The 19,499-nt window shown below is 41.4% G+C and overlaps 1 protein-coding gene across 1 annotated transcript; it reads right to left on the bottom strand.

Annotated features, from left to right (window-relative positions):
- Nucleotides 1–295: 295 nt before the first annotated feature.
- On the bottom strand, nt 296–8,400 carry eef1e1 (eukaryotic translation elongation factor 1 epsilon 1). The gene is made up of 4 exons (XM_033638204.2): nt 8,253–8,400; nt 7,196–7,393; nt 5,038–5,133; nt 296–2,232 (listed from the first exon to the last, which is right to left on the bottom strand). The coding sequence occupies exons 1-4, from the start codon at nt 8,334–8,336 to the stop codon at nt 2,089–2,091; spliced, it is 522 nt and encodes a 173-aa protein (XP_033494095.1). The 5' UTR covers nt 8,337–8,400; the 3' UTR covers nt 296–2,088.
- Nucleotides 8,401–19,499: the final 11,099 nt, after the last annotated feature.

The following is a 19,499-nucleotide window of genomic DNA, read 5'->3' as shown; positions in this document are numbered from 1 at the left end:
GACACTGCACATTGGAAGCAGCATTCCAGCCAAATGCTAACATAACAGAGAGGACAAGGGCTTCTTTAACAGTAGACCACACCATAAAGTGCCTCAACTAGTCACAAGGCTCGCTCAAATGACTGCAAGCTGTTTTTATCCTTCACATCTTCAAAACACTTGCCTCAAAGACACAGCAAACTGTCTTAACGGAATTCCATTGAACAACAGGTCTGTCTTCTGGCAGCTTTACGCTAAACAAATTCTCAGAGAATACGAAAAGTACATGCTGAAAAATGTGCAAAGGAGTCAGGGGTCATGAGCTGCGTGTCCCTTTAGTTTATTGACACAGGATGAACATCACAGTTACAGCAAATAATTATAGACTAGAACAAGCTCTTTGTGTGTTTAAAATTTGAAGTGAACTTTTATTGGTTAAATACACCAGAAAAAAGCAATAAAAATTGTAACTTTGCTCAGTGAGGTTTATTTAACCACTGTTCCTTGTCTAATCAGTACCTTCATAATGTTAATTTACAGGTTCTGCTGCCAAAGCCACGACACAGCCTGTTAATGGTGCTAATAGCAAACATCCAGCCAGCAGCAGTAAGGCTTTCGGAGGCACAGATCATTGTTCACGTCACAAAAAGATCCCTCGGCCTCTGGGTGCTCTTTTTCTCTCTCTCTGCGGCCTCCCTCCCTCCCTCCCTCGCTCGCTCGCTGCCTCCCTTCGTCCTTCTTTCTCCAGCAGCCCCGTGGGAGCGCGAGGGTTGAAATGACACACAGTGGCTGACTGTCGCCCAGGGGCCTGGGTTCTGGCCTTGGCTGGCTGGATCTGTGTGGCAGCTGGTGAGCCCACTGCCCTCTCTCTGGCCTGCAGCATCAACAGTGGTGGTAGTGGGACTGATTGGAGCCTCACTCTGATCTCTGACTCTGGGGCTGACGCTCAACTGCTCACTGCTGCCCACACGACTGGTGGTGAGGAAGTGGGACAGAGAGCGGATGTAATCAGGAACACACACACACACACACACACACACACACACACACACTAAACTGTCCAGTGAAATGGCTGAGAGTTGCATGTGAAAAACATGAAATCCTAAAGAAAAAAACATGAACACCACAGTCCTGATAGGGATGCGAGCCGAGAGAGATGACGATATTCATCAGGGTAGGGAGATGGCAGAACAATGTGGAGCAGTGACTGTGGTCATTATGGGGTTATGATGCTGAACCAGCAACCACATTTATTTGGACAAACTGTTGCTGAAAATGCATTGATATGCCATGAAGGAAGCTGGGTGTCCTGAGGACATGATGCACTGCCAGTTAAGTAACATTTTATTAAGCCTTGTTTGAATACTCATCATTGCATGTTCATAGCTCAGACTCAACAACAAAAAAATATCACCATTTCACCTCCATTTATAAATAGAAACACCTTTTTAACAAATTAGCAGCACTTTCCTGCAACCCGTACAGCCTTCCCTTTGACAACAAACGCAGACTTACACAGTCCAACAAAAAATGACCAAAACAATAAATGAAAACCAACGTAACTGTCTCACATCTTTGCTCCCTAGTTACTAATAAAGAGTTAAGACACCAAACTTCTTATAGTGTTAGCATTATTAGATAATTGAGACGTTAAGATGACAGGTGACCTTCTTGCGTCCACTCCTAATCACTTACGCTGCAACATAATCATGAAAAACACTGACATTTTTTTAAAAGAATATCAACAGAACTTGACTTTATTAGTGCACAGTCCCTTATTGAAGTTTCAGTACCTTATACACTAAAACTGTTTTGACTTTAGTTATTTTGTTCTTCACTGTAAAACGTATATATTTTGTAAACCCCCAAAGAGAAAACATGCAGAGTTCAGGTATGTGACCAGGAAAAAACATAAAGGCAGGAATCGGGATCTGAAGAAAAAAAAAAAGGTCTTATACAGAGGTGACAATGTGTGTAATGTCCTCATATGGTGATGATGATGATAATGATGTGATACACTCTTGGATTTTGGGAGATACTTTGCCCAGGTCTGGTCCAAAAGACAGACGAGCTTGTAACGAATCAGGCCGGGTTGGGTGGGGTCAGGTCTCAGTGGTGTTTGCTGGTGTAAATTCTGTTCCTGAGCACAACTACGGGAGGGAGGTGGTGTCGGACGCCGGGGTAGTGCTGGATGTGGTCGAACCATCGCGTCACATTCACATACTGCTCCTTCTCCTGGATGGCCAAGTCCACCTGGGTGAGAGAGGAGAGTTCATATGATTATAGAAGGAAAAACATCAGACACTGTATGTAAAAGTTGGTGAGGTGGACAATGATAAATCCATTATATACAGTACATGCTGGTGGCTGTGAAAGATAAGAGGGCATCATGCTTTAATATTTTGTCATTAACCAGGTCAAACCTTTGTGAACCGAGCCCACCCCTGCCACCATTCAGTCACCATCGCTGGATGATTAATGCATTTTAGTTTCTTGGAGATTCTGTTTTGAGTCTGTGAAGATTATCTGTTCTCGTTTGTAAAGCAAAATTGCAAATGTAAAGAAAAAAGCTACAAACACTGATGTGGTTTTGACCAGTGGTTCCTCAGCCTGGGTGTGTTGATACCAATCTGAGTGCTCACAAGATGATTTAAAGGGTAACACAGAAATGTTTGTTCTTTTAATGCTCTTACACAAAATTCTGTTAAACTTGATAAATCTAGTCTTATTTTCTGTTAACTCCTCATTGATGAGGATGATAATTTTCTCAGTCACTGTATAGTGCATGCTGGTTTTAGCAGCACTACTATTATTTTTTAGCTGTATTCATTGTTTTACTGACTACTACAGTGTGTGTACTTGTCTTTGTTGTAATATTGTCAGTTGTAGTTTTACTGTTTTTTTTTTAGTTTGCCTGTTTTCTTTTTGTATTTGTTCCCTGTTGCCTTGGATTTTTACTTACATATTTGTTTTACGCTATGATGTAATGTTAACTTGTGTGGACCCAGGAAGAGTAGATACTATCTTGGTATTGGCTAATGGGGATCACAATAGCGAGCATCATGTAGGTTTACGTTACCAAAGGTTTATGACAAAATCACTTGATGACACCGAATCATGTGTGCGCATGGCGAGAGAGGAGAGGGAGAGACGCTGTGCTGCTGCCAGAGGAGCCGCTGAATGTGTTCCCTCTGAGCGGTAACTTGCTAAAAGAGTTGAGAAGTCCGGGGCTGTTCATGAACACAGGACGCCACAGTTTATTCCACACTACTGAAGCTGCTCTTCTTTTTGGAACCACCGCCTAGTCGCTAATACTTTCACTTTCAGCCATGGTTGCTTTTGCCGTGGGTTTCATTTTTCATATGATATTGAAATTATAAGGCATTATTGTGAACAATATGATAAGGCACACCCCTATGGGAAAGCAATGATTTTCTTGAAATGTATAAATTAACTGTAGGACAAAGCTTTAAAACAATCTGGAAACTAACACTGTTTGACAAGTTTGTGTCAAACAGACATTTTTTTTTTGAAATGCAGGTGGCAAACTACAGCAAGAAAGCATAACACCAGTAGACATCAGGACGTCCTTGGAAAAAAATCTTATTAGACATGTGTCTTTTCATTATCTCATTAACTGGAATGTGGAAATTCTCCACACAGACAACAGTCCAGCCTAAAACCATTCAAGCATCAGTCAGGTTTAATGTTTGTGTCATGTTGTTTTCCATGAATTGAACATCAGGACAGGCTGTGGTTAAGGGTTGGGCTAGCTGACCCCTTGTCCCCGAGGTTAAAAACCACACTGATTGCAAACCAAAGTGACGCTCTTCTGCCTGGTGGCGGGGGGCAACCTTCCATCTCCGCCACAATCACTGACATCTCCCAACATGTGATCTCTCCCTCCCTCCATCTCATCGCATCTTCCCCATTTCTGAACTCACTTTCTTTAAACACTGGGAGGCACAACAAACTTAGTTGTCCCTGGTCTGAGGCTAAAGACATCACTTTGTGCCACATCACTTTATTTCTCTGAAGAGAAGTGAGAATGTGTTCATATTAACCCGTGTGTTCATTGCCAACTTGTTCTTGGTGCCCTTTGGTCATATGACTGGTCTAATTGTGTGTTATGCACTGTGACAAATTGCTTATGAGAGTTGTGGTTTGACTGAAGTGAGCTGTGATGGGGAGGGAAGCGAATGGATGAAGGGATGGATGGATGGAGTCCTTGGAAAATGATAGTGAGAACAGTACTGAGACACAACAAATCAATCACATTTAACCCTGATGTGCAATCCCACGCAACTTTTGAAAACTAAGGACAATCTTATGTCGAAGTTGTAAGTTGGTAACTTCTATAAAAATGACTTCTTGTCACATTTGCTGAAACTGTCACTGTATATGAGCTTAGGAGTCTCTGACGCAGCTGTTAATCACTGCTTTTGAACTGGGGTCAAACTGTCAAACTAGGCAGATCAAATATCAATGAATCAAATATGATCAAATATGAATCAAGACTATATTACTACATTGTATATTTCTCACCTCAGATGTTTTCAGAAACACATTAAGGCGAACTGTTTAGCTTAGCAATGAGAAAGTTGGAGCCAAAATAAAGCACTGACCCCGACTGGAGCAAGCTTTCTCATTTTACAGCTAAACAGAACAAAAAAATATGTTTCTGAAAATATCTGAGGCAAGAAATGGTCAATGATGTAAAAGAATCTTGATTCCTTTTTGATAAGTACTGTCTAGTTTGATATTTGACCACAGTTCACAGGCAGTGATTGGCGTGACTGAAGGCTGCGTTAGAGACTCCTCGTCTCAGATCTGTTGTTTTCAGTGGACTAATGGTGATTCTAGCAAATGCCACTTCGAGGAGGAGGAGAATTATGATTGTTTTCACTGATTATCTGTCCTAATTACTACTTTCAGCAAATACTACAAAAAGTTAATTTCATAAATGTTACTAACTGTAGCTTTAAGTGATAATAAGCACCAGGAAATCCGAATGGTGTGACACCTAAAAGTGCAGAAGTGAGAGAAAAGGTAACTTACTATGAGTGGATGGATTCCATAGTACATGACAGGGTCAGCTAAGGTGAATTGGTTGCCAGCCAGGTAGACCTTGTCTTGCAGGTAGAGGTTGAGGTCCTGCAAGAATAATTTTCACCACATCACCAGCTATGCAAATGAGGTCATTAATTTATGCATCATGGTACATATTTCTATGTAAACACACTTGTCTTCACATGACTGATGAATACATTAGGGAAGAAAATTACATTCATATGAATCACTAATGAAGCCTCCTTGAAGAGCGGTGGTGGTGTTGTTGGTCATGACTTTTTCTGCATTTCATTGGATGCTGATGTTGATTTATTTACAGGCTGATTCTTTTGTGCTACATTGGAAAACAAACTAAAACAAAATAAAACATCTGGTCTAGTCTATGCATCTCCAAACATTTATTTTTACATAATTGTATTCTCATGATTGACACTACAGACCTAAAGGGGGTATGACAGCAGGTTCGTTAACCTATATAACTGTGGGTGCGTGCGGTACGCGAGTCTGCACCCTAGCTTGCGTGTGTGTGTCTGTGTGCTGTGCTATGTGGGTAGGAATAATATGTAACCTGAGGGGGTATAGCATCTCTCCCCATGACTGGCGACTTAGCACAGATGCTGTACAAAACAGGCTATTTGTTTACTTCGCTACCAAATGACTACAACTCTCGCTTGCAAATCTAATGAAGCTGTCCTAAACTTGGGCATCATGATGTGTATTTCTCAGTCCATGTCTGTGTGTGCAAAGTCGTGCATGGAAGTGCTGGTCCCAGGGGAAGGGACCATCTTTAGCACTTGTACATTGTGCGAAGGGAACACTCCACGCACACAGAGCATCTTGGGGGCAAATGGAGTTATTGTGCGGCAAGAGTGGGTGATGCCAAACAAGGCATGAAGACTGCAGACTTCCTCCCCTTCCTCTATCAGATCCTTGCTTTTCTTAGCCTACAGCCATGGAGCTGAAGCCCAGTCGAGCATCAGAGGAGAGGCAGCTCTCCTGCCACCCCCACCCAGCACATGGAGCTTCAAACCTGGATTCCTCTCTACCTGCCCTTACCTAAATCGTGCACTCTTATCATCAGAACATTCAGATATAACTACTCATTGTATGTTTTTGTGCTCATTTCTTTCTGACATACTTTTCTATAGCTACTGTTGTCAGTTTACTGCTGTCATGATACTCCAGTTAGGGTTATGGTTCTATTGTTGCTGCCTTTCTACATACTTAAACCTGATAACTCAAACCTCTCAAAACTGTAAAGCCTAAATATCATTAAATGTTTAAGGAAAATCTCAAATTAATCTTAATTAATGGTGACTATGAGTTCTTTAGTTGCATCATGGGGTGACAAAGTTTAAGATGTCCTGCAGTTGACAGTTTTTATCCCTGAATAATTTAATGGGAGATGACTAGTGTGCTGGAAAGAAGAGTGTTAAGGATGGAGCTAAAGCAGCAGGACAGGACAGGGGGCCACCGGGCACCAAAGCTGAGCTGCTCAGGGCGACTTCCGTCTGTAAGTGGCACCATTAAAATATTTAAGAGCCCTGTCCAGATAACATGCTGCCGCACAGCATGACTCCTCCGCCATGCCACAACAGTGTGTCACGCTGTGAAGTGTGCACGCACACACACACACACACAAACAAACACACAGGCACTTCATGCTGACATGACAGTGCCAAGAGGCGCCTAGCGTCCAGCAGACCAGTGGCTGGTGATCCATTTCACGCTGACTGGCGTCAGGCACATTAAAGCATTTTTCTCTGTCGTGTGGGGCCATGTCACTGAAGGGCCATACATCAGTCTGTATTCCTGTCGCCTTAACAAGACACACACGCACACAGAGGGCTCGCTGGTGAACAGAGAGAGGGAACGTGAGATACACTAAGATGCTGTGGCACCTCTGAAAGGTAAGGAATGATTTTTACAAATTATTTTCTTTTCACAAATCCTAAAAAAAAGATATGTTAAAAAGATTAGCACTGACAAGCTGAAGAAAAAGTTCAATTCAAGCAAACTTAAAATAACCATTAAAATCTGGGACAACCATGAGTACAGATGCATTTAAGTCTACATATGCAACACAACAGCAATTTGGAGGAACAAGAAGTATTTCAAAGATTTCTGTAAACATCAGCCTCTCTACCTTCAGGATGGCCCTGATGTCTTCCTTGGTGCAGCTGTCCAGCTTGGTGACTCTGTATTCCAGCCACTGCTGCACCACAGCCCTGCTCTCTGCAGAGTCTCCCAGTAGCTCTGGGTGCTTGGACTCTTTCACCAGGTGACAGGCAATGGTCACCAACCCTACTAATGAAGGCCCATTATTATTCTGTAGCACAGGTACCTGCATGGAGAGGTGATATGGAAAAGAACAACAATAATGTTTATTTTATATCATTTAAGTTTAGATGAAATTAAGCTATCATTTCAACATATCAGACATCAGCTGTCCCTGTATTTAATTTAAACCTCAATAAAGAACATGATGCATCAGTTTTAAAGACAACAAAATGCACTCTTCATATCTTTACACATCCATGGATATAAAAGACAGTGTCTAAAATGCATGTGATGATCAACATATCACTTTATTAAATAGACTGATTAAAAGAGGTTGAGTGAGTGGGTAAATATCCAGATCAGAGGATGAATACTGGGGATATAAGGATATTTGTTTGCAACATTTTCCACAGAGACTAGGCTGTGTTATCTTTGAGTGAAGCAGACTTGAAGGTTCATTTTGACTTATGCACGTCTACCTGACTTAAACTTCTGTCCTTCCTCTTTCAGTCATCAATACTGAAGATCAAATTCATCTTACACTGCTTCTCTACAAGCGAATTTAGACAGTGACAGCTCACTCCTCCCCTCAGTTGACTTCAATGAATGGGCATGCGCACAGCATGGAGCTATTTCCATTGTACTGAGTTGTGAAAATAAAGATAGCTGGCTTTAAATGTTACTCCCTGGATTTGCTCCGAGTATCAGCCTGACAGATGAAAAAGACCACTGACTATCAGCTGATAACACAAGGTAGATATGCCACAGAAACTGTCCATATTGTCAACACACATGACTAGCTTGTTAGCATTATCTAGCTAGCTACCGTGTGTCCCAATATAACAGCGTATCAGCTTCCTATAACATTAAATAACGGTCTAAAAGCCAACAATGAACGCCACGAAGATGTACAGTCATGTCACCTTTTTGTCCCCCTGTGTGCTGTACTTGTTCGGCTTTTTCAATCCTAAGTATTTCTCCAGCGACGATAGCTCCCGTAACGCCATATTTCTGACTGTCGGAGGGGCAGTGCAGTGTGAGTGTGATCTGATTGGGTAAAAATCTCAAGTCCCGCCTACTACACTTTGACTGACTGTCGAGTTGACCAATAACAATACAGCACGCCAGTCTGACATTATATTGCATCAGTGAATGAGCCATCACCCGCACTGAAATAAAATAAAATAAAATAAAATAAAATAAAATAAAATAAAATAAAATAAAATAAAATATATAAATAAATAAAATAAATTAAAACAAAAATACTGGGTAAAATAGCAAATGTGTAGCTGCAAATTAATAAAATTAAAATACCATACTATGTTTTTTTTTATTATTATTTGTTTGAGCAGCTGCTACAATATCAGTTATAGAAACAGGGACAAGGGACTACACACTTTTATGATCAGGACGGACAGGTTCGCATTTTTGTATAGGAGGAAGTGGAAATTTAAATCTGAAATAATGAGGAAACATATGCCCTCTCATGCAAATAATATAGAGAGGAAATATTTTACTATAGGTCTAATCTCAACAATAACAATAAGCTAATAAAATGCTAATATGCCACATTGGAGATCATTCCCATGCCAGCTACAATATTCCAAATGCTTTCATTTTAAAGGTTCAAATGGATGTCAAATAAATGATAATTACATATAGGCCTACACTATAAAGTTCCTACAATTAGAAAAAAAAAACATACATCTGTACTGATTTGATCTGCTAGACTGGTGTGATTTGTGTATGTATGTTTAACCACATACCAAAGACACTGCAATTACTTGTTCAGTTTGGTTCACACCACACACAAACACGCCCTGTCAGTACAGTGTGCTCTTACTGGATATGAACATATCCCAGCATTCCATAGGCGGGCTCAACTCTGTAATCCAAGCCTCCCCAGCAGCGTGGGCTGAACTGATCAAAAATGAGTGTTATGCAATGCTGCCAGTTCATAGTAACATGCCTGTTTTTGCAGAACTTCTCCATTAGGATTTGTGGATAAATGGAATCAAAATGACAGTTGAAAGTCTGGCGTTTCAGTCTGAAGTCCTGCAGCAAAGTTTCCCTGTCCTGTCTGTCTGCCTCCACAGTGGGTCCTGGCTGTGACATTGTGTGTGTCTTGTCTGTTTGGATTTGCACTATGCCTCTAAGAGTTCTCCATAATGAAATGTCACCTGTCAGTCAAATCTGGGCTTATTAAGTGTATACTGTCCAAGCATATGTGTGAGTATGTACTTGTGTATGTGTGTGTGTGTGTGTGTGTGTGCGCGTGTGTGTATGTGTGATAGAGAGTGACAGCTGGGCTGAGGTGTCACACTACAAGCTTTCTTTTCATCTCCAGTGGTCCCACTTTGTAACAGCTCACCTGGATGACAAGGCTTGAGGTGATGTCAGGGACTGCAAATCAAAATCATATGTTTTTTTCTTTTGGATTTTTATTGATGTTATTCAGACTGCAGTAAAATATACAAAAGATGTAGAGTAGGGGAGACAGCAGCTGGGGAGTCCAAACTGAAGCCCACTGTGGCTTACACCTTTGTTTTTTTTTTCTGTCACATGTCAAACTGTCTTCCATGAAAAAGGCCTGTGAAGGGCGAGAGCAATATCCAATAATATACAGATATATATTTTTAATTTGCCCATATTTGCCCCTTTTTATTTGAAGTTTTATGGATTTATTTTTTTTTTCACATCAAGGAGGAAAATGGTGAATACAATGTCTATATTTTATATCATAACTTATATATTAATTCCTAAACTCTGTTTACTCAGAACATTTCTAGTGTTGCTATGTATCATATCATACATAGCATCAACTCTATTTTTATATGATAACACAATAAGACATCTATGAATATCTGGCTCATACTCTAGTCTTGCAGAGCAGTTTAATGTTGAGTATCTAAGACCCCTCAATTCTCACATAGGCGGCAGTTGCGTTTCATGTGAACTACTTCTGTAGATGTTTGTTGCCTTGCACTTGTATCCACATCGTTCCCTTTCACTATGTGTACTTAATATAAAAGAGCAGATGATATTTTTAAACCCAATTTGTTGAGAAAAAGCTGTCCCAGAAAACAAATTAATTATAAGAATGAGTACACAGACTATCACAAATGATTACATGCCATGGAACAAAGTAAGGCTGTATTTTTTCTCTCTCTAACCGTCCATGTTGCTGTTTGTTTATAGGCTAAAGCACGTCATACACTTTTACCCTAGTGGGGCTTCCATAAATGAATGCCTGCAGCGTTAAAGTGCATCTCCTTTAACTAAATGCCTCCAAGCTGCCACATCCTGTCTGGACTCAGGCGGGCTGAGGACAACGATCCCCAGTGCCCAGGACTAACTGTAGCCTGTGGGAGTTTTCTCATGCCGATTGTGATACACAATCTGGGGTCACATTAGTAAGGGAATCTACAGTGGGGGTCACCGATAGTGCCGTGGGGCTTCCCAAGGCAGGCATAGCCATAAACACAGCCTCAGTCCTGGTAGATATCCCCCCCTCTGCCTAGTCTGTAGCTTACAATATGCTGTTACACTGATTTGTCTAGCTGGGATGCAGGGTCACAGCCCCGCCTGTCTCCTCTGTTACCTTTCATGACCTGTGAAAGCTCTCTGACTGAATACTGTATTTTAACCACACAGATGCTCGCAGAAGGAGAGGGGAGGGATTGGTTGTGAGTAGTCGAGATGAACGCTGTCAGCACGGATTGGTGAAATTGCATATTGGTGCTAGGTTTGATCCCCAGCTTGGAGTGAACATGGGGACACGCGCCAGGCGGCGGGGTGACAGTTTGGGAGAAGGCTGCGAGTTGTGAGATGAAGACAGACAGATGTAAGGGGGTCGGGGTGCTGCCCGTACCTTCGCTCCTGTCAGGTTTTATTTTTGATTTTATCTTGTCCAAAGAACTTGATGTGTGGCTGACATTTTTAAGGAACTAACATGAAAATGGATTTAGGTAAAATGATAATAGTTTGTATAGTACAGTGAGTTTAAAGTTATAAAATCATAAAATAAGGATTTTGGCAAAATTACTTTTTGTGACAGCTGTCAAATACAAAATTTAAGGTTTGCTTTAATTAATATATGGTTCTTCCATGCATAGGTGTAAATTTCAGGGGAGACACAGGGCACCCCTCAATATTTACAACATGCACATTTGTCTCCCCCCCAAAAGACATTAAAGTAGCAGAGGACTTTTATTTTGACAAAAGACATTTGCAACATAAATTGGTGCAGAAAAATTCACAAGAATGCAAGAAATTGCTTTTGCTCGACTCCCCCACCTCCTGTATAATATGTTAAAACAAAACCTACACCCATGGTCTCTTGCTCTGCCACAGAGAAAAAAGTCAACCACAATAATCAACAACATAATTTCTAAATATTTTTTATGTTATTTTTAATGACCAATATATTGTTTAGTGAATAAAATGTCAGAGTATAAAAAAAAGTCTCTCACAATTTCCAAAAAGCCCATGGTGGCAGCTTTAAATGTCTTGTTTTGTCCCACTTACAGTTCAAAACTCAAACACATTAGTTTACTATCATGTGAAACAGAGTAACACAGCAAATCCCTACATTTGACTGGACTTGATTATCAAAATAAATAAAAAATACCAAAATTTACCAATGAATTTCCTTTCAGTCAACTTATGTATTCATTTTTTCAGCTCTTGTTTTAATGTTGCTGTTTAGAAACGTAATCTGAAAACAAAACCTACACCCCATCCCCATGACATGTTTCTCATTCACTTCCAAGCCAGACCTACTATACAGTAAGTCACTTTCAGCCAGTGTAGTATATGACTACTGGTAGTCCACGCAATGTGTCTTTTGGCTGCGGAGCTGCTGGCTCTTGTAGCGGAGGAGAGTCAGAGGATGCCAGAAATGTCGCAGCTCCAGGCAGGGCCTTTGGGCCTTCATGACGACAACAGTGATGGGATTATAGGAACCACCCTGCTGCTCCATGCAGTAACAGAAACCCAACGGCTAAAAACAACAAGCTGGTCCCCCCCCCCCACTCCATCACACACACATGCAAATGAGTGTATGTTCGAATATGTTTACAAGGGGGATGGAAGGGGTTGGGTGAGCCAGTGACAGGAGTGGAGTGATGACATTTTTGTGGCATTTCATGTCTTTCCCATAACATTTGTGACACGAGATTAGCATTGGAAGGCTTGCTCATAAGTGTGTGTGTGTGTGTGTGTGTGCGTGTAGAAGGAGGGTGGTTGGGTCTCTGGCTGATCAGGAGAGGCCCCGGAGTCAAACGAACAAGTAATAAAGGCAGTTTCTCCATTTCCTCCTTCTCTGCTTACATGCCAACCCACAAGGCTGTGGGACATGCTGGGGGACACAGTACCAGCTCTCAGTAACAACAAACCCTGTCCCTGCCTTCCATCCAGCAGCAGTCACTTAGGACTATTAATTACCGCTCTGAATTTCCTCCTCCTTACCCGTAGCCATCCGTGTCCCCCTCAGACAAACAACCTCGGTGGGAGGATCTTGATTATTATAGCTTCTGAAAAGTCAGATTGTCTTTTATTGAAGTTGCCCACTGGCCATGCAGGTTTCTCTCCATCTCTCCCTCTCTCTGGCTCGGTGTCTCTCCTCCATGATTCAGACAAAATCTTGGAGGAAACTGTTCTGCTGTGGCCGGGAGGTTGATGAGGGAGACTCCCGTGTTGTTGAAGGTTTGAACTCACGCAACTCACGGGAGGTTAAAGCACTCACACAAACACATACACATGCTAAACGCTGGCTGTAAACTGGAGCCTCTGTGTGCAGTTTGAGAATAATTTTGCTGTTCAGTCCTTTGCCAGCAGGGAGCACTGTGGGTCTTTCAAAAATCACAAAGTCCAGCTCTCCTCACAGTCCACTTGCATCTAAACCAGGATTCTGCCATGTGAAAATGAACTTTTTAAAAATTGGAGACAAGAAAGTGACTATTTAAAAGAGATGGGATCATGTGGAACTTATAGGAGCAGCTGTATCTTTAAAATGTAATGAAACCAATACGTGCAGCTTATCATTGAGCAGACAGTGGAGCACTTTAACTGTCTTTTAGGAGCATTTTTAAAATTCTAATTCTGCATTTAATATTACTTTTATGTTATATTACTCTATGTGTTGACATGCCTACACATGACCTTTTATGTTGGCTATGGAAATATAATAGTTTGGTGACATAATTTTCAACAGTATAAGTTGAGGAACAGGTTCAGTTGTGGTGCTAAGTGCCTCGCAGTGGCCTGTTTTGTTCAAGTGCTATGCTCCGGGGCACATTAATGATTTTTTTTGCAGGTTTCAAAAGGTTAAAGTGAAAGTCCATCTTTTTGATTGCAAAGTTTGAAATGTTTAAGAATCACAGGCGTATGAGAACGCATTTGGGAAACCTCTGCCCAGGTCCTAATCCTCCCGCTCATCTGTCTTCATGTCTTTAACCCATTAGTTTGATTCACTACCTCTGGAGCGGAAAAGTGAAAGCTCAGGCCGGCACTTGTCTCTCCTATGACTGTGTCCACTATATCCCTTTCGCGTGGCACTTTATGGCCTGCTGGAGAGGGGTGGAAGGGGCATGTATGTGTGTGTGTGTGACTGAGAAAGAAGACGGAGAGTGGGGGTTGGGGGTGGAGAGATAGATATAGGGAGATTCAGAGGGTTATTTGTCCCTCTTCCCCTCTCTGAGAGCTAGGAATCATGGTCTGCATGACAGGTCGCCAGCCCCCGTCGGGGGTGATCTATATGAGACCCTCTTTATTGGCAATTTCAACCCAGGGACAGATGAGACTGCAGCCAGCCAGCCGGACAGCCAGACTATGATGAAAGCGCCCGGGACTCACCTGTGACTCTCGCACTGAAGGCTAGAGAAATAATGCATCAGAGGTTATATGTGGAGCTATGTGTGGTGTGTAGATGTATGAGCCATGAGCGTGTGTGTGTGTGTGCGGTAGAAATAATGTATGGCTGCTGTCATGCCCAGAGGTCTCTGTTTAGTATGGAGAAAATCACTGAGCTGTGTTGCAGGCAGATTTCGATTGAGATGGTTTGGATACTTTACATATTGTTGGAATGTAGGGTAAATAATTCAACTCAGAGCAACAGTCAAGGATCTGTCCATGACTTATTGCTTTTGGCTTTCTCAGAGTAACACGGCTGTCGAACATGCGTATTCCATAACAAAGTGCGTACTGCACTGCGTGTGAACCATATAAACTCTTGCAGTGCTGTATGAGCTGAATATTGTTCTGCCTGAGCGCTGAACATTAAAAAGCATTCTAAAACCTGGATGTAACGCTGATTGTAATAAAACATTACAGCCACCATAAGTACTAAAACATGACTTGAAGATTCCGATTGAACTGAAACAGAACTCCATTTCTTCCACAGACTTTTCTTAACATCCTGCACTGGGTAACACTGATATCACATTCAGCCCTTCTCTCCCAAGTCTGCGAAACACATTTCCCATTTTTCAAAGTCTTGAATCGCACGAGGCAAATCACTGGGAACTAGCATGACAACATTCGAGCTCTGAGCAGACAATATATCCCGGGGCCATTCCTCCATCCAACGCGCTGCTGAATGAAAGACAGAAGCTTGCAAAGTGACGAACACCATGAAATAGCCCTGTAATGAACAATTGCTCTCATATGAGAAGGCCTGTTCAGTCAGGACCAGCCATTAGAGCCGTCTCTCTCTCTGTTCACTCCTAATCGATTAGTACAGTCTGCAAAGCATTGATCAGCGGTTCCCTTTCAAGTGCCGGGATGGTGGAGAGGTTTAGAAAATACAGATTTAAGGGTATTGAACAGGTTTAGAAAGAAGCTAACCAAAATTTGTGGGTCTGAATAAAGTAAAGCAGAAGTGTGTGATAATATAAAAGGAGTCCTCAGGCATTATGCTTTTAAGAATAGTGAAAATTAGCATTATGGTTTGAATAGTGTATGCGCACTTTCACTCCTTGCTTGTAGTGTATGTTTAAATCTATTTATGGTTGTATAATCATAACCCTAATGCTCTTTTTGGAGTCACAGAGAGCCAAAAAAGCCTTTGAGAGCCTCAAAAAACATACATACTTAAGATTGTTTTATCACCTTGATACTTTAGAGAAATGCTTATAAACATGATTTTGACTCACTAGTTCAACCGTCAAACAATAAATACAATAGATTTTCACATGCTCTACATCTGTGATTGGTGTTGACAGCACTTTTTATGCACTACCCCTCCCAGTTTGGACTTTTACAAGCAACATAACTGGGAGTCAGACCTCTCTGGCATCAATTTGACTCCAAACACTGCCAAGATAACATACTGTTCATTCCTGTAGCTGTGAATGACTGTTTGCTAAACAAAATGTTTGTGTATTTTTTCATGCACAGCCTGCAATATTTTCATTTTTGGTGCAATAATATGGCTTTATGGACATTTCTCAGTTTTGGCACTTTCATCAAAGGTGCAGCCCCAGTTTGTGGCAAAGGGAAATGCTTCGGCTGCGACTGGATACATAAGACTTGAATTATTCTGCAGCAGTTGGGCGAAAGTCTGTAAACGGATGCTTTGATATTGTTTTGCTGTTGTTAATCATGGTTCCCAGTCAATAAATAAATCAATATGTACACTATTTTTCATGGAGGCATGCGAGAAAAAGAAAGTTTTCTTCACATATTCAAGGTAGCACAGCATGACTAACTGATATACAGATGCACATTTTGTGGGTGAAGTATTCCTTTAGCGTCAACGAAACACAAAGGCCTCATCTCCAGATAGACCTATTAATCATTTAATCATTTCAGCAACTGTGCTCCAGCTGTTTAAACACAATATTTTAGGCTTCAGGAGTAAGATTAAAAATCAAAGTTAGACACAGAGTTTCGTGATGGTGTTGATGATGAGATTTAAATTCAGCAATTTTAAGAACTTGTAAATCCTTTCATCAAAACCTTATGAAGTAATTGCATGACATATCGTGCATGTGTTGGTGATGCATTACAAATGTTTTGCCCTTGTGGTGTGTATTGCTACTGGCCACATCCATCCCAGTATGCAGTCAATTATGATATCACTTCCACATTTGCAGTAACGACAGACATGCAGGTGCACAGGCTTATAGTATTTAATTTCAGTGGACTGTATTAAGGTAATAAGCAATATTATGCAACCTAATTCTATGTGTGTAGGTGCCTGTTAGCATCTGCTTCACTGCACATATAATACTGCACTGTACATACTGTATGTGTGACTGTTTATCTGCACAGTACAAGTCGATGCATGCATGCATACTATATGTCTATATATAATTTTGTGTGTTTGGATCTAGTGTGTTGTGCTGTAAACTCTGCTGTGGCTGTCAGCGCTCCTCAGTGTTTGTCATTCTGTCTGTCTGTGTTTGTCGTCCTGTCCCAGTCTCCATGTACACTCAGCCTCTAATTAACTTAATAAAGTGTAGCAATTTTGACATTTAGGGGCCTAATTTGCTCCACAGTTGCAGACCGGCTGACCAGCGTTGCAGATAACGCGGACTGACAGGATCAGAGAAAAGTCTGTTTATCTGGGGAATTAAAGGGTAAAAAAAGGCCTGGCTTGGCGATAGGTACTCTCCTATACGGTATGTGTGTGTGTGTGTGTGTGTGTGTGTGTGTGTGTGGGTGAAGAGAGAACTTTTATGCTTGTGTGTGAACCTGGGTTTGTGCATTTGTGTGTGTAAGTGAGAGTAAGTGAGAGACAGGCCCAGTTATTACTTAAATGGCTTATGATAGGCTGATACGGAGCGTCCGCTTGTTTAGGCCTATTAGCATTGTCCATCTAAAATGGTGAACTTGTGACCTTTGCCTCAGGTTTGTCTGGGTTTGCTGGTGGCACTTTACATGCACTGTGTTCTGCCTTTGCAAATCTCCCTCTTAATAAAGCTATCAGATTTCCCAATAGACAGAGAAACAGACACACACACACACACACACACACACACAGCAGTGTTCTGTTTGCAGATACAGCCAAAGACAATCTTCCCATCTACCTGGGGGGACCTGCTAGCGCTGGCGCTCGCGGCTATACACATCTTCCATCAAAACATCACTGACAGAGAAGTCAAGTTGTTCTCTCTCTCTCCCCTCCTGCCGCCTCCGACCCGTAACCCATTTATCTTGAGATAACTTTGTCAGATTGTCAACCAAACTCTCCGGTGGGAGCCGAGCCCAAAGCCTATTACAGGGGAATCAGTGCAGGCCGAGGCTGGTCACTGCTAAACGGATACTCCCTCCGAGCTCCCCCTGCCTTGACTGCATTATTGGGGCTTCTGTTCCCACATCCGCTCAAGTCAGCCAGTCAGGCAGCCGGTAATCGTGTTGCTGAAATCCCTCACCGTTCGAAACTGCGTTGGTTTATTGATTACACAAACAGAGGTTGGTTATCAGTGAGCACATGTAATGCTTGTAAAAATGTAAGTATAACCACATTCAGTGTTGTTGACCTCTGGTGTCACTGCTCTTCCTTCTTGCCTTCTTTCTGGCTGTCAGGGATGAAATGTGTGTACATACAGAATAACCAAAACATTTAACTTAAGTGGTGCTGTGTTGGTGGCAGCAGTAGCGTCAGAGAGATGGGTTTGTGTTTGAGTGTGTGTTGTGTGTGTGCACTTTTTCTTCAAACCCGATGCTTTGTGACATGTTGCCCAGGCCACTCTGTGCTATTCCCGGCCAGGAGATCTTGGGCTCATGAATAATTTGCCACCGTTAATCTTGAGCGGTCTTGATTTACTCTGGGATGCCTTTGAAGCACCAACATGCTGAGGGCTTTACAGGGACAGCTACCAAACTAAGGAGACTAACAACAGCAATAAAGGGAACTGAAGGAGCGAGAGACATAGTGAGAGGGGAATGAGGGGAATCTATTCTTCTTGGAAAGTTGCTGCTCTGTTTTCGGGGATTTTTTTTTTAAAAGATAGCACTCCAAGGCTTTTCACACGGAGAAGGAGTTATTTGTTATATAATGGCCGAGAGTGAAATGTTGTGTCTGACTTTGCAATAAGGTGAAGTTAGTATGACTTATTGATTTGGCATCTGACTTTAAGATACCAAAGTTCTCTTGGCTGACTCCACTTGAATGTTACATACAAATATAAAGTGAGAATATGTGTCGACCATATGGACAGTTGCGTCAGTGGACTTTAATTAAAAACATCAGTTAAAATGGATCAAAATGGCATGACTCGACTGGGGTCTTTTTTCGTCAAACACTTTATTGTCAGATTGCTCCGTTAAGAAACACAGATAATCTAGCCTGACTGAACAACAAAAATAATTTAGCTAGCCAGCTAGCAAAATCCAAAATGTCTGCAGTATATACTCTATACATTTACTCTAGCTTTCTAGATCGATAGATAAAGACAGATAGCTACATAATATGGGTGTAAAGTGATAGCGAAATAGGGATGTCCACCCATGTCATCTCCCCTATAGCCCTCTGTGTGACACCCCAGTTTAGCAGTGTAATGACCCGGCACTAACAACTTTCATTTGACTCCAACATAGTCAACGTCAGCCCCTTTACTCTGAACCATCAGACATTAATGGACACACAGACAGGTGTACTGTCATTAATAGATGATACAGAGAGGATTAATTTATTCTTCACTTAAAAAGAGGATTTAACTCAAACTATATAGACTAATGTCCTGTTCCCTAAAAGTCAAAAATTCTGGTTATCAGGCCAAAGGCTAACAGACCGAAAATGTCTTTTAAACTGTCACAACTGTCCCTGGAAAGCGTCACACAAGTCAGAAACCTTGGCGTCATGGTAGACGACATATTCCAGAATCACATCAAAAGCATAGTTAAAACAGGATTTTATCACGTAAGTAATATGACAAAGTTGAGGAGTTTTTTTTTTTATCACTGAAAAAACTCATCCATGCTTTTATTTCTAGTTGGCTAAACTACTGTAAAGCATTGCTCACACATTATCTTAAAAGCATTTCAGTCGTCTGCAACTCCAGAACGCAGCTGCTCGTTTTCACTAGATAAAGTTGATATGACCATATAACACCTGTGCTGAGGTCATTACACTTGTTACCAGTAGATTTTATATTTAATTTAATTTTCATTTAATTTTATTTTATTCTTACTTTTTTCACTTACACGTCTTATTGATTATTCCT

This window comes from Epinephelus lanceolatus, chromosome 20 (genome assembly GCF_041903045.1).
Source record: "Epinephelus lanceolatus isolate andai-2023 chromosome 20, ASM4190304v1, whole genome shotgun sequence".
In the NCBI taxonomy this organism is placed as follows: Eukaryota; Metazoa; Chordata; class Actinopteri; order Perciformes; family Serranidae; genus Epinephelus; species Epinephelus lanceolatus.
The sequence above is the reverse complement of the archived record's forward strand: the minus strand, read 5'-3'. Positions and strand labels throughout refer to the sequence as shown.

Coding starts and splice junctions, on each gene's coding strand:
- eef1e1 (XM_033638204.2), bottom strand. CDS start 8,336: ATGGCGTTACGGGAGCTATCGTCGCTGGAGAAATACTTAGGATTGAAA. Junction 7,394..8,252: donor GCACACAGGGGGACAAAAAG/GTGACATGACTG, acceptor CTCTCCATGCAG/GTACCTGTGCTACAGAATAA. Junction 2,233..5,037: donor ATGGAATCCATCCACTCATA/GTAAGTTACCTT, acceptor TCTCTCACCCAG/GTGGACTTGGCCATCCAGGA.